A 15054-nucleotide genomic window follows, 5' to 3' on the forward strand; every position below is an offset into this window, starting at 1 on the left:
AGCAACCTCCAACTTCTGGGCTTAGGCGATTCTCTTGCCTCAGCCTCCCAAGAAGCTGGGACTACAGGCGCCTGCCCCAACACCCAGCTATTTTTGTTGTTGTTGTTGCAGTTTTGGCCAGGGCAGGGTTTGAACCCGCCACCCTCGGTATATGGGGCCAGCGCCTTACCCACTGAGCCACAGGCGCTGCCCTTCTTTTTTTTTTTATATATATGGAACGCTTCACAAATTCGCATGTCATCCTCGTGCAGGGGCCATGCTAATCTTTTCTGTATCATTTGAATTTTTTTTTTTAGTGTATGTGCTGCCGAAGCAAGAACTAAATAGATTCTTGATATGAAATTAAATGAAAAAATAGTAAATTGCTGTTTTAATCTGAAATTACTCCATAGAAACTAAATCAAAAATAAACATCAAGGCTGGGCAGTATGGCCCATGCCTGTGATCCTGGCACTCTGGGAGGCTAAGGCAGGTAGACTGCTTGAGCTCACAAGTTCCATACCAGCCTGAGCCAAAGAAAGCACCTGTCTCTACTAAAAATAGAAAATACTAGCCGGGCATCATGGCAAATGCTTGTAGTCCTAGCTATATTACCCTCATTTGGGAGAATGAGGCAAGAGGATTGCTCAATCCCAAGAATTTGAGGTTGCTATGAGCTATGATGCCGTGGACGCTATACAGGGTGACAGAGTGAGACTCTGTCACAAAAAATAAAAAATTAAATAAATAAATGTCGTGACCAGGCTGCCAAGCCAGTTCAATAAGAAAAAATATAGGCCAGGAATAATAGCTCATGCCTATAATTCTAACACTCTGGGAGACCAAGGAGGGTGGATTGCCTGAGCTCACGAGTTCAAGACCAACTTGAGCAAGAGCAAGACCCTGTCTCTAAAAATAGTTGGGCATTGTGGCTAGCACCTGTAGTCCCAGCTACTCAGGAAGCTGAGGCAAGAGAATCGCTTGAGCCCAAGAGTTTGAGGTGGCTGTGAGCTATGACACCACAGCACTCTAAATAGGGCAACAAAGAGAGACCCTGTCTCAAAAGAAAAAAAATAATAAAAAGAAGGGTTGGTGCCCATAGGACAGTGGTTAGGGCGCCAGCCACATACACCAAGGCTGGCAGGTTCGAACCCAGCCTGGGCCAGCTAAACAACACTGACAACTGCAACAAAAAAATAGCGGGGTGTTGTGGTGGGCACCTATAGTCCCAGCTGCTTGGGATGCTGAGGCAAGAGAATCGCTTAAGCCCAGGAGTTGGAGGTTGCTGTGAGCTGTGAGGCCACAGCACTCTACAGAGGGCCATAAAGTGAGACTCTGTCTCTACAAAAAAAAAAAAAAAAAAAGGGGGTGCGCCTGTGGTTCAGTGAGTAGGGCCCCAAATGCTCAGTGTGGCAGGTTCAAACCCGGCCCCGGCCCTGGCCAAACTGCAACCAAAATAATAGCCAGGCGTTGTGGTGGGCTCCTGTAGTCCCAGCTACTCGGGAGGCTGAGGCAAGAGAATCACCTAAGCCCAAGAGCTGGAGGTTGCTGTGAGCTGCGGCACTACAGCACTCTACCGAGGGCAATGGAGTGAGACTCTGTCTCTTTAAAAAAAAAAAAAAGAAAGAAAGAAAAAGTGATTCTTTCCCGAAATAATCCTAAAACTGAATATTCACATGCAAAAGAATAAAACTAGACAATTACTTTGTACTATACATGAAAATTAACTCAAAATGCATCATAGACTGAAAGGTAAGAAAACTATAAAACTCTTAAAAGAAAATATACGTGGTGAGGGCGGTGCCTGTGGCTCAGTGAGTAGGGCGCCGGCCCCATATACCAAGGGTGGCAGGTTCAAACCCAGCCCCGGCCGAACTGCAACAAAAAAATATACGGGCGTTGTGGCGGGCGCCTGTAGTCCCAGCTGCTCAGGAGGCTGAGGCAAGAGAATCACATAAGCCCAAGAGCTGGAGGTTGCTGTGAGCCGTGTGACGCCACGGCACTCTACCGAGGGCAGTAAAGTGAGACTCTGTCTCTACAAAAAAAAAAAAAGAAAAGAAAATATACGTGGTGGCTCATGGCTAAAATCCTAGCACTCTGGGAAGCTGAGGCAGCTGAAATACTTGAGCTCAGGAGTTCAACACCACCCTGAGCAAGAGCAAGACCCTGTCTCTAAAAATAGCCAGGTGTTGTGGCAGGCGCCTGTAGTCCCAGCTACTCGGGAGGCTAAGGCAAGAGGATCGCTTGAGCCTAAAAGTTTGAGGTTGCTCTGAGGTATGATGCCACGGCACCCTACCCAGGGTGACAGAGTGAGGCTCTGTCTCAAAAAATAAATAAATAAATAAATAACTACTCAGGTGTTGTTGCAGGCACTTGTAGTCTTAGCTACTCGGGAGGGTGAGGCAAAAGAATTGCTCCAATCCAGGAGTTTGAGGTTGCTGTGGCTATGGCACCACGGCACTCTACCCAGGCAGACATAGTAAGGCTCTGTCAGAAAAAAAAAAAAAAAAAAAAAAACAGAGAGAGAAAACATACTAGTAAATATTTATGACATAATTATATATGACACCAAAAGCACAAGCACCACAACAAAACAGATTAAACTGGACTTCGTGAAAATTAAACTTTTGTACTATAAATGAGACCATCGAGAAAATGAATAATCAACAGAATAGGAAGATATGTGCAAATCATATATCTGATATCTGTATCTAGAATATATAAAGAACTCTTACAACTCAATAATAGAAAGCAAATAACCCAACTTTTACAAAGATAAAGCAGCTGAGTACAGTGGATCACACCTGTAATGGGGGGGGCCAATTCACAATTGGCATTTGGGGGGCCCAAGGAGGGAGGATCACTTCAGTTCAGCAATTCAAGACCCTATCTCTACAAACAATAGAAAAATTAGCCAGTCATAGTAGCAGGCACCTATAGTCCCTGCCACTTGGGAGGCTGAAGCAGAAGGATCACTTGAGCTCTAGAGTTTGAAGTTCCAGTGAACCATGATGATGCCACTACACTCTATTCATAACAAAAGAACAAGACTCTGTCTCAAAAAAAAAAAAAAAAGAAAGAAAGAAAGATAATGAAGGATCTAAATAGACAATTCTGCAAAGAGATACACAAATGGGCAATAAACACATGTAAAGTTGACCAACATTAGCTATTAGGGAAATTGATATAAAACCAAAATGAGATACTACTTCACTAACTACTATGGCTATAATCAAAAAGATAATAGTAAGTATTGGTAAGGATGTGGAGAAGTCAAAATCTTGATATATTGACATTACAAGTGAAAATAGTACAGCCACCTTGAAAAGGAATCTGGCAGTTCATTAAGATGTTAAACCATGCCTATAATCATAGCATTCTGGGAGGTCAAGGTAGGTGGATTTGCTTGAACTCAGTAGTTCAAGACCAGTCTCAGGAAAGCGAGATCCCATCTCTACCAAAAATAGAAAACTTAGCTGGGTGTTGTAGCAGGCACCTATCGTCCCAGCTACTCACGAGGCTGAGGCAAAAGGATCACTTGAGCCCAAGAGTTTGAGATTGCTATGAGCTATGAAACTACAGCACTCTACACAGGGTAACAGAACAACGCTCTGTCTAAAAAAAAAAAAAGTTAAACCACTCCTGGTTTAACCACCATTTCATGTTGGAAGGCCACATTCAAGAATTTCAATTAGGCGCAGTGGCTCAAGCATGTAATCCTAGCACTCTGGGAGGCCGAGGCGGGTGGATTGCCTAAGCTCACAGGTTCAAGACCAGTCCAAGCAAGTGCAAGACCCAGTCTCTACTAAAGATAAAAAAAAATTGGCTCAGCCCCTGTAGTTCAGTGGTTAGGGCCCAAGCCACATACACAGAGGCTGGTGGGTTCAAACCCTGTCCAGGCCCTCTAAATAACAATAACAACTGCAACAACAAAAAATATATATCCAAGGCTCAGCACTTGTGGCTCAAGCGGCTAAGGCACCAGCCACATACACCTAAGCTGGTGGGTTCGAATCCAGCCTGGCCCGCCAAACAACAATGACACTGCAACCAAAAAAATAGCTGGGCACTGTGGCAGGCACCTGTAGTCCCAGCTACTTGAGAGGAGGAGGCAGGAGAATCATTTGAGCCCAGGAGTTGGAGGTTGCTGTGAGCTGTGATGCCACAGCTCTCTACCCAGGGCAACAGCTTGAGGCTCTATCTCCAAACAAAAAAATATCCGGGCATTTTGGCAGGCACCTGTAGTCCCAGCAACTTGGGAGGCTAAGGCAAGAAAATTGCTTAAGCCCAAGAATATGAGGTTGCTGTGAGCTGTGATGCCATCGCACTCTACCAAGGACAACACAGTGAGATTCTGTCTCACAAAAAAAAAAAAAAGAATTTCAATTAAGGCCGGGCACGGATGCACATGCCTATAATCCCAGCGCTCTGGGAGGCCAAGGCCAATGGATTGAGACTCAGTCTCTAAAAACAGCCAGGCATGTGGCTGGTGCCTGTAGTCCCAGCTACTTGGGAGGCTGAGGCAAGAGAAATCACTTGTGCCCAAGAGTTGGAGGTTGCTGTGAGCTATGACACCAGGGCCCTCTACCAAGGGTAACAAAGTGAGACTGTCTCAAAAAAAAAAAAAAAAAGGAATTTCAATTAGATACAGTTAAAAATGTACAGTATTTTGTAAAATTCTAACAACATTGTACTTAATAAATTCAAACAATGAAAATGATTTGTTAATTTTAAACTTAACAAGTCTGCTTTTTGTTGAAAAGCATTTGAATATTTAGTTGCAGCAAGAAGGTCTGCAGTTTCAGCTAATCTTCCTGATGGGTCTCAGTCATTTGTGCTCAAAAGTGTCTTGATTTGGGGTACATAGGAGACTGTAGATTCCCAGCAATCAGTAGTTGAAAAGCAGAAAAGCAGTTCTCAGGCATGTTGCCAAAGACTTGGGTGTTCTTTTTTTTTTTGACTATGTCACCCTTGGTAGAGTGCTGTGACATCACAGCTCACAGCAACCTCAAACTCTTGGACTTAAGTGATTCTCTTACCTCGGCCTCCCAAGTAGCTGGGACTACAGGTACCAACCACAATGCCCGGCTACAAAGGCTACTGCATTTTTCCATCTTTCAACTGGATCTTTCTCAGCATCAAACAATGACTTTAAAATGTCCTCTACTTCAGGCATTCTTCCTCCCTTTAGAATCCCAGTTCTCTTGCTCCTTTTCTCTCTTCTCCCCGCCATATTCCCTTCTTACACTCCCTGCTCTCTTCTCTTCCCCCCACTCTCTTCCCTCTCTCTAATATAAAATAAACTTATACTTTTGTATCTTAAAAAAAAATTAAATTTTAAAAAATGTCATCTATGAGGTTGGAGGAAGGAAAATGATCATAGCTGGAGGGCAAGTTTGCAAGCTGTTGCCTCCTTTTCTAAAGACCAACAAAGACTCCTTTCCCAATTCCCACCCTAAACCCTTTAGGAGTGATGTGCGATAGCTGAGGGCCTGTGCAGCTCGTCCTTGCTGCTGCTTTCCTCCAATGCCTGACAACACAAGATTTCATGGTAACACGCTGCTATCATCTCCTTTCTTTCATCTACCATCTCTTTTCTTTCCTATACTAGAGCCCTGCAGAGTGGAGGCTTAAATCCAAGGTCATAGCAAAACATCTCAAGTTCACTGCTAGAACTGTGATGGTACAGGAAGGAAATGTGGAAGGTGCATATGGACTAAACAGAATCTTCACCAAGAGGACATTAAGCGTAGGCATTGCTATGAGAAGCTATGTCACAGGGGATAGCCTATGACAATGAGAAAGCTATGAAACCTGCCATCAGATCTACAACGTGGAAATGACTCAAAAGACCAACTTCTTGATGTGAAAAACTCAGATCCATGGCAGGGCTACTGAGGCCTATGAATAGGATGCCCAACATGAAAACCCTTGCCCAATTTGTGTCTCCACCTCTTCATTCTACAATCCCATTTTCTGTTTGTTACCTTTCTCTACAACAAATTCAATTACATATATGCAAGAAGCAAATAAATAAATAAATATAAGGTCATCTACTTGCAGCTCAATCAACTCCATCTGTACTTCTTTAGGTTGCCATAGTGTAATCAAATAGGTAAGGCTGAAATACTAATTCGAGTGGGATGTTATGATTCCAAAGTCAGGGAAACTTTCATTGTATTCTGCAATTAATTGGTCTGTAAAAGCTGCATATTCTTCAAATGATTCATATATATCATCCTACTTATCAATGATCTTTCCTAGACTGGGGAAAATATTCATCTGAAATTTCCTATTGAAGAAGTATTTTGAAAACGCTTGGATTTTTTTGCTGAATATCGTATATAGACTTAGTTTTACTTTGCAAAGAAATATTCAAGTTAGCTGGGATCAGTGGCTCACACCTATAATCCTAACACTCTGGGAGGCCCAGGAGGGTGGATCCCTTGAATTCAGGAGGTTGAGATCAGCCTAATCAAGAGAAACCATCTCTATTAAAAACAGAAAAACTAGGCTTGGCACCTGTGGCTCAAGCAGCTAAGGCACCAGCCACATACACCTGAGCTGGCGGGTTCAAATCTAGGCAGGGCCCGCCAAACAACAATGACAGCTGCAACCAAAAAATAGCCGGGTGTTTTGGCGGGCGCCTGTAGTCCCAGCTACTTGGGAGGCGGAGGCAGGAGAATCGCTTAGCCCAGGAGTTGGAGGTTGCTGTGAGCTGTGATGCTACAGCACTCTAACCAGGGCGACAGCTTGAGGCTCTGTATAAAAAAAAAAATACTGTCTAGCTGTACAACATTCGCAAATTCTACTTCAAATAGAAACACAGTGCACTGCTGTCAAAAGCTAATAACAGGGGCGGCGCCTGTGGCTCAGTCAGTAGGGCGCCGGCCCCACATGCCGAGGGTGGCGGGTTCAAACCCGGCCCCGGCTGAACTGCAACCAAAGATGGCTGGGCATGGTGGCGGGCTCCTGTCGTCCCAGCTGCTCGGGAGGCTGAGGCAAGAGAATGGCTTAAGCCCAGGAATTGGAAGTTGCTGTGAGCTGTGTCATGCCATGGCACTCTACCAGAGGGCATAAAGTGACACTCTGGCTCTACAAAAAAAAAAAAAAAAAAAAAGCTAATAACAGATTGGCATAACTCCCATAAACTCTAGCCAACCAGCCTATTGCAATAGTGGCACCAGTCAGGAGGTAGAAGTTAGAACTAAATCATGGGCATAACAGCCATCAATTTAGCCCTTATGGCTTACTAATATATTAACTGTGCTGGTCGATCTGAAAGAATTACTTCATTGAAACTTTATTTTATTCTTTATTGTTTTAAACATGTTCATTTTAAAAACAAAAAGATAAAAGGTAATGTATTAATAAAAATAAAAGGATTTCTACTATAAAATTTGGATTCAGTCAAAAGGCTGCACTTAAAGATCTAGAAGGCCACAGGTTCCTCACTCCTGGTACAGTTTTGTTTGTTTGTTTGTTTATTTGTTTTTGAGACAGAGCCTCCAGCTATCGCCCTGGGTAAAGTGGCGTGGCATCACAGTGCACAGCAACCTCCAACACCTGGGCTTAAGCGATTCTCTTGCCTCAGCCTCCCAAGTAGCTGGGACTACAGGTGCCCGCCACAACGCCTGGCCATTTTTTGGTTGCAGTTGTCATTGCTGTTTGGCAGGCCCGGACTGGATTTGAACCTGCCAGCTCTGGTGTATGTGGCTGGCACCTTAGCCTCTAAAGCCACAGGCGCCAAGCCTGGTACAGAGTTTTTATATGAAGTAATGAAAAGGTTTTCAAAGCAGACGTGGGATAGTTGCACAAAAGTGTGAAAGTAATTAATAGTAATTAATGCCACTTAACTGTACACTTAAAATCGGTAAGGCGCCAGCCCCATATACCGAGGGTGGTGGGTTCAAGCCCGGCCCCGGCTGAACTGCAACCAAAAAAAAAAAAAAAAAAAATAGCCGGGCGTTGTGGCGGGCGCCTATAGTCCCAGCTACTCGGGAGGCTGAGGCAAGAGAATCACTTAAGCCCAGGAGTTGGAGGTTGCTGTGAGCTGTGTGAGGCCATGGCACTCTACCGAGGGCCATAAAGTGAAACTCTGTCTCTACAAAAAAAAAAATAATAATAATAAAAAAAAATGGTAAGATGGCAGATTTTATGTTATATGTTTTATAAAGAGTCTGGACACAGTAGCTCACTCCGGTAATGCGAGCACTTAGGGAGGCCAAGGCAAGAGGATCACTTAAAGACAGAAGTTCAAGACCAGTTGAGCAAGAACAAGACCCCATCACTACAAAAAAAAAGAAAAAATAGCCAGGTGGTATGCTGCATGTCTGTAGTCGCAACTACTCAGGAGGCTGCAGCAGGAGGATTGCTTAAACTCAGAAGCTCAAGATTGCAGTGAGCTATAATGCTGCCACTGCACTCTAGGTAGGGGTAACAAAGCAAGATTCTGTCTCAAAAAAAAAAATATATATATATATACTGGATTTTTTTTTATTTTTTATTGAGGCAAAATATATGTATAATTTACCATCTTTACCACTTTTAAGTGTACAGATCAGTGATAATACATTTGTGTTCTTTTTTATTTGCCTTCTACTCTATCTCCAATCCCAATACCTCCAAAGTTCAATTTTATAGACACAAATTAAAAGAAATGTTTGGAATAGTGATACAAATCAGTATTACACGTATTCTCTTTAAATAATCTTATCTAAAGAAGTCTTCACAGGCGGCGCCTGTGGCTCAATGAGTAGGGTGCTGGCCCCATATACTGAGGGTAGTGGGTTCAAACCTGGCCCCGGCCAAACTGCAACAAAAAATTAGGTGTTGTGGCGGGTGCCTATAGTCTCAGGAGGCTGAGACAAAAGAATCGCCGAAGCCCAAGAGCTGGAGGTTGCTGTGAGCTGTGACGCTATAGCACTCTACCGAGGGTGACAAAGTGAGACTTTATCTCTAAAAAAAAAAAGAAGTCTTCACTATTTATGCAGTAACTTTAAAAAAGAACACGGATCAGAATTTTTAAAAGAATTTTCACTCCTTCCCTTAAATGTTATTTATTTACTGTTACCAAAAGTGTATTTTATAGACCCACCTGCATGTCATTAGTTTTGTAAAAAATTACATAATCTGGGCAGTGCCTCTAGCTCAGTGGGTAAGGCACTGGCCCCATATACCAAGGGTGGCGGGTTCAAACCTAGCCCCAGCCAAACTCCAACAAAAAAATAGCCAGGTGTTGTGACAGGTACCTATAGTCACAGCTACTGGGGAGGCAGAGGCAAGAGAATCACCTTAGCCCAGGAGTTGGAGGTTGCTGTGAGCTGTGACGCCACAGCACTCTACCGAGAGTGATAAGGTGAGACTCTGTCTCTAAACAATATATATATATAGGGCGGCGCCTATGGCTCAGTGAGCAGGGCGCCGGCCCCCTATACCGAAGTTGGCGGATTCAAACCCAGCCCAGGCCAAACTGCAACAAAAAAATAGCCGGGCGTTGTGGCAGGCACCTGTAGTCCCAGCTACTCAGGAGGCTGAGGCAGGAGAATCGCCTAAGCCTAGGAGTTGGAGGTTGCTGTGAGCCATGTGACGCCCTACCCAGGGCAATAAAGTGAAACTGTCTCTACAGAAAAAAAAAAAAAAAAAAATATATATATATATATTACATAATCTTTATTTCTATGGTCTTTGGAAGACATGATCAGAGATACTAAAAATTCCTATAAGAAATAAGTACTGTTAACTCTTTAAACGACATTTTAAAAAAATGTTTTTCTATATTGAGTCTTTTTTTTTTTACCTCAAATAATTTTCTATCCAGACTCTGGCTTATAATCTCTTCATTGAGACTTGATTTACTTCTTCCTGGTGGTATAAATTTTAGTTTCTTGAAGGTGTTACCCTGCAACTGACTTGGTGCTGCAGATCGTCTCATATTCAGCAGTAGTGATCTGAAAAATGCCCAGAACAGAAATCACCATTGAGTCTACCTAAATTCAGCCCCAAAAATAAAAATAGAAAATTAATACAACTAGGATGTATTTTTAAAGAGATAATAGGGGCAAGGTGGTACACTCCTATAGTCCCAGATACTTAGAAGGCTGAGATAGGAGGATCCCTTGAGGCTAAGCATTCAAGATCAGCCTGGGCAACAGGGTAAGACCCTGTCTCAAAATATTTTATTTTTTTTTTAATTTATTTATTTTGAAATAGAGTCCTACCCTGTTACCCTGGATGGAGTGCCATGGTGTCCTAGCTCACAGAACTCAAACTCTTGGGCTAAAGTGATCCTATTATCTCAGCCTCCCAAGTAGCTGGGACTACAAGGCACCTGCCACAACAACCCAGCTAGTTTTTCTGTTTTTAGTAGACGGGGGTCTTGTTTTGCTCAGGTTTCTCTTGAACTCTTGAGCTCAGGCAATCCACCTGCCTCAGTTTCCCAGAGTGCTGAGAGTACAGGCATGAGCCACAGCACCCACCCCAAAAATATTTTCTTAATTAAAAAATAATTAAAAAGTGGTGGTGCCCGTAACTCAGTGGGTAGGGTGTCCACCACATACACCAAGGCTGTCCGGTTAGAACCCAGCTTGGGCCAGCTAAAACAACAATGGCAACTGCAACAACAAAAAAAAAAAAAATAGTGGGATGATGAGGCAGGCACCTGTGGTCCCAGCTACTTGGGAAGCTGAGGCAAGAGAATCGCTTGAGCCCAAGAGTTGGAGGTTGCTATGAGCTGTGACACCACGGCACTCTACCCAGGGCAACAGATTGAGACTCTGTCTCAAAAAATAATAACAATAATAATAATAATTAAAAGGTAAAAGAAAAGGGCCTGTAGTAAGCCTTAGAAAACAAATTTAACCACTAGTGAAACTTTATTTTTCATCAAAGACCGTTGATAAGAATTTTAGATTTATAGGGCAGGCCTGTAATCCCAGCACTCTAAGAGGTTGAGGTGTACGAATTGCTTGAGCTCAGGGATTTGAGAACAACCTGAACAAGACAGTGACCCTTTCTCTACTAAAAATAGAAAAACTAGCTATGTGTTGTAGCAAGTGCCTATAGTCCCAGCTACTCAGGAGGCTGAGGCAAGAGTATTTCTTGAGCCCAAGAGTTTGAGGTTGCCGTGAGCTATGATGACACCACACACTCTACTCAAGGCAACAAAATAAGACTCAGTCTCAAAAAATAAATAAATAGGGCCAGGCACCATGGCTCACACCTGTAATTCTAGCACTCTGGGAGGCCAAGGCAGGTGGATTGCTTGAGCACAGGAGTTCAAGACCAGCCTGAGCAAGAGCGAGACCCCATCTCTGCTAAAAATAGATTAATTAGTTGGGTATGGTGGCACACGCTTGTAGTCCCACCTATTCAAGAGGCTGAGCCAAGAGGATCCAAGAGGATCACTTGAGACCAAGAGTTTGAGGTTGCTGTGAACTAACAGGTCACAGCACCCTATCCAGGAGCAAGAGAATGAGACTCTGTCTCAAAAATAGGTAGATAGATAGATAGATATAAACTTGGGTATATGTTTTGTCAATTTTGATATTATAGATAAATCATGATATCATCTTTTTTTTTTTGTGAGACAGAGTCTCACTTTGTCACTCTCAGTAGAGTGTCATGGCATCATAGCTCACAGTAACCTCTAACTCTTGGGCTCAAGCAATTCTCTTGCCTCAAGTCTCCCAAGGAGCTGGGACTATAGGCACCTGCCACAACCCCCAGCTATTTTTAGAGGCAGGGTCTCACTCTGGCTCAGGCTGGTCTCAAACCTATGAGTTCAGGCAATCTACCTGTCTCTGGATGGATTAGAGGCTTTTTCTATGTGTGTACTACCCAAGCAATATTCCCACTGCAATGAATCACACTGTTATTTACCCTGTGCTGTAATCTCAGGCATGAAGTCTTACATTCCATTCATCACTATATCACCAGTACCAAATACACAGAAGGCATTTGGTTGGTTTTGTGTTTTGTTTTGTTTTGTTTTTTAAGAGACAGGGTCTCAATACCTTGAGCAGGCTGGTCTCCAACTCCTGTTCTCAAATGATCGTCTTACCTTAGCCTCTAGAAAAGTTAGAACTGTAGGTAAGATACACCTACCCCTGCTAGTATTTGTTTATATGAATGACCCTACAGCTGTTAATGAAAAAAAAAAGTGTCTTAATTTTTGAGACATAGTCTCATTTTGTTGCCAAGGATACACTGCCATGGCATCAGCCTAGTTCACAGCCTCAAACTCCTAGGTTGAACCAATTCTCCTGCCTCAGCCACCCATGTAACTGGAACTACAGGTCCCCGCCACAACCACCAGATAATTATTCTATCTTTAGTAGACAGGGAGTCTCACTTTGTGAAGGCTGATTTCAAACTCCTGAACTCAAGGGATCCTCCCACCTCAGCCTCCTACAGTGATAGGATTACAGTTGTGAGCCACAGCACTTGGCCAAAAATCATACTTTAAAAGGGTGTTTAGGGCGGCACCTGTGGCTCAGTGAGTAGGGCGCTGGCCCCATATGCTGAGGGTGGTGGGTTCAAACCCAGCCCCAGCCGAACTGCAACAAAAAAATAGCCAGGCGTTGTGGCGGGCGCCTGTAGTCCCAGCTGCTCGGGAGGCTGAGGCAAGAGAATCACATAAGCCCAAGAGCTGGAGGTTGCTGTGAGCCGTGTGACACCACGGCACTCTACCAAGGGCAGTAAAGTGAGACTCTGTCTCTACAAAAAAATAAATAAATAAATAAATAAATAAAGGGTGTTTAATAACACGAGAAATGTTTTTTGATAAATCAAATGATAAATGAACAAAAATCATGTTCAGCCTCCTTCCAACATTTAGAAAAAGAAAAAAAAAAAAAAAAAAAGGCTTGGTGCCCGTAGCAGTGGTTATGGTGCCAGCCACATACCTTGAGGCTGGCGGGTTCAAACCCAGCCCAGGCCAGCTAAAAAACAATAGCAACTGCAACAAAAAAAAATAGCCAGGGGTAGGCACCTGTAATCCCAGCTACTTGGGAGGCAGAGGCAAAAGAATAGCTTAAGCCCAAGAGTTTGAGGTTGCTGTGAGCTGTGATGTTACAGCACTCTACTGAGAGCAACATAGTAAAACTCCATCTCAAAAAAAAAAAGAAAAGAAATAAAATGTATACCATGTATATTTTTAAAAGACTACAAAGCAAAGAGGCATGAAGGCACGCTTTTAAAGGGATAGAAATAATTTATATAAAACTATAGTGTGGTTACAGCATGTGTGTACCTCCGTGTATCAAAACTCATCAAAATGTACATATTTAACTGTACACTGGAAATTATACCACTATAAAGTAGGTATATAATATATAATATATGATCTTTTAAAAAGACTAAAAAAAACATGCCACGACATTAACATTCTTTTTTTTTTTTTTTTTGAGACAGAGTCTCAAGCTGTCAACTTGGGTAGAGCGCTGTGACATCACTGCTCACAGCAACCTCCAAATCCTGGGTTTTAAGCGATCCTCTTGCCTCAGCCTCCCAAATAGCTAGGACTACAGGCGCCTGCCACAACCCCTGGCTATTTTTTGGTTGTAGTTGTCATTGTTGTTTGGCAGGCCCAGACTGGATTCGAACCCGCCAGCTCTGGTGTATGTGGCTAGTGCCTTAGCCACTTGAGCTACAGACACTGAGCCAACATTATTTCTTGGTGTTAGAATAACTGGAAATTTTTCTGAGTTCTTTTCATTTCAAATTTTCTACAATGAAAATGTTACCTTTATAATAGGAAGTGTCCTTAATTAGTTTTTGGGGTTTTTTTTGCAGTTTGTGGCTGAGGCTGGGTTTGAACCCACCACCTCCAGCATATAGGGCTGGCGCCTTACTCCGTTGAGCCACAGGTGCCACCCCTTAATTAGATTTTTTTAATTACTATATCTTTTTCTTTTGAGACAGTCTCAAACTGTCACCCTGCGTAGAGTGCCGTGGCGTCATTATATGAGATAAACTATCAGCAAGGATCACACGGCTATTAAAGTTATTTGTAACCTCAAACTCTTGAGCTCAAGCGTTCCTCTTGCCTCAGTTTTTCTATTTTTAGTAGAGACGAGGTCTCACTTTTGCTCAGGCTAGTCTCAAACTCATGAACTCAAGCAATCCACCACCACAGGCGTGAGCCACAGTGAACAGCCTTAATTACCATATTTCATCAAATCTAAAATGCAATCAATTGTAAAATGTATTATTTTATGAATCCAAGAAAAAAGTTCAGCCAATTAAACCATGATATCATTGATGGTTAGACATTATATTACGTATCCAAGAAAAAAAATTCAGCCAATTAAGCCATATCACTGATGGTTAGACATTTCTCAGTATCAGCATACTCAAAATTATCGAATACATAAGTTAACAAGTAACACAGATTGAAGGATTAGTAGTGGAAGTCACTCTTCAGTTTCTTATTCAAGGAAAAAATAGATCTCTATTAGCATAATCTTTAATCTCAGAGCAAACTATGGAAACAGACAATTTGTGACCACTCTAGAGCCCTATTGACCAATACCAGAAATCAATAGATTCTGTCCAAATAAGTCATGCCAAAATAACTTCATTAAACTCATTTCCTAATTATAATGGGTAAACAGAATATTACATGTCTCTAAATATGTAATAGACACAAGTATCAAACTGACACAAATTAACTACAAAATGAGGTGAATGTTAAACCCTGCATTTAGACTCAATTACTAAATGGTCAAATGAAACGATGGGAAGTTTGGGTAAAAAACAAGGCTTTTTTAGGCTAAGCCCTGTGGCTCATGCCTGTAATTCCAGCACTTTGAGAGATCAACAGTTCAAGATAGGCCTGAGCAAGAATCCATCTCTACAAAAAACACAAAATGTGGGCAGTGCTTGTGGCTCAGGGGATAAGGCGCCACCCCCATATACTGAGGGTGGCGGATTCAAACACGGCCTGGTCAAACTGCAACAAAAAATAGCCAGGCGTTGTGGTGGCGCCTGTGGTCCCAGCTACTTGGGAGGCTGAGGCAAGAGAATCGCCTAAGCCCAGGAGTTGGAGGTTGCTGTGAGCTGTGTGACACCACG

At 42.8% G+C, this 15054-nt stretch overlaps 1 protein-coding gene and 1 pseudogene across 1 annotated transcript in view; both read right to left on the reverse strand.

Annotated features, from left to right (window-relative positions):
- Nucleotides 1–15054, reverse strand: part of RAD54B (RAD54 homolog B) — a 130588-nt gene that overhangs the window by 109945 nt on the left and 5589 nt on the right. Inside the window, exon 2 of the mRNA XM_053558636.1 lies at nucleotides 9779–9929. Coding sequence (XP_053414611.1) covers nucleotides 9779–9913 — 135 coding nt within the window. The 5' untranslated portion in view covers nucleotides 9914–9929. The remainder of the gene's footprint in view (nucleotides 1–9778; nucleotides 9930–15054) is intronic.
- LOC128564112 (uncharacterized) lies at nucleotides 207–321 on the reverse strand (annotated as a pseudogene).

Source organism: Nycticebus coucang, chromosome 13 (genome assembly GCF_027406575.1).
Source record: "Nycticebus coucang isolate mNycCou1 chromosome 13, mNycCou1.pri, whole genome shotgun sequence".
NCBI lineage: Eukaryota > Metazoa > Chordata > Mammalia > Primates > Lorisidae > Nycticebus > Nycticebus coucang.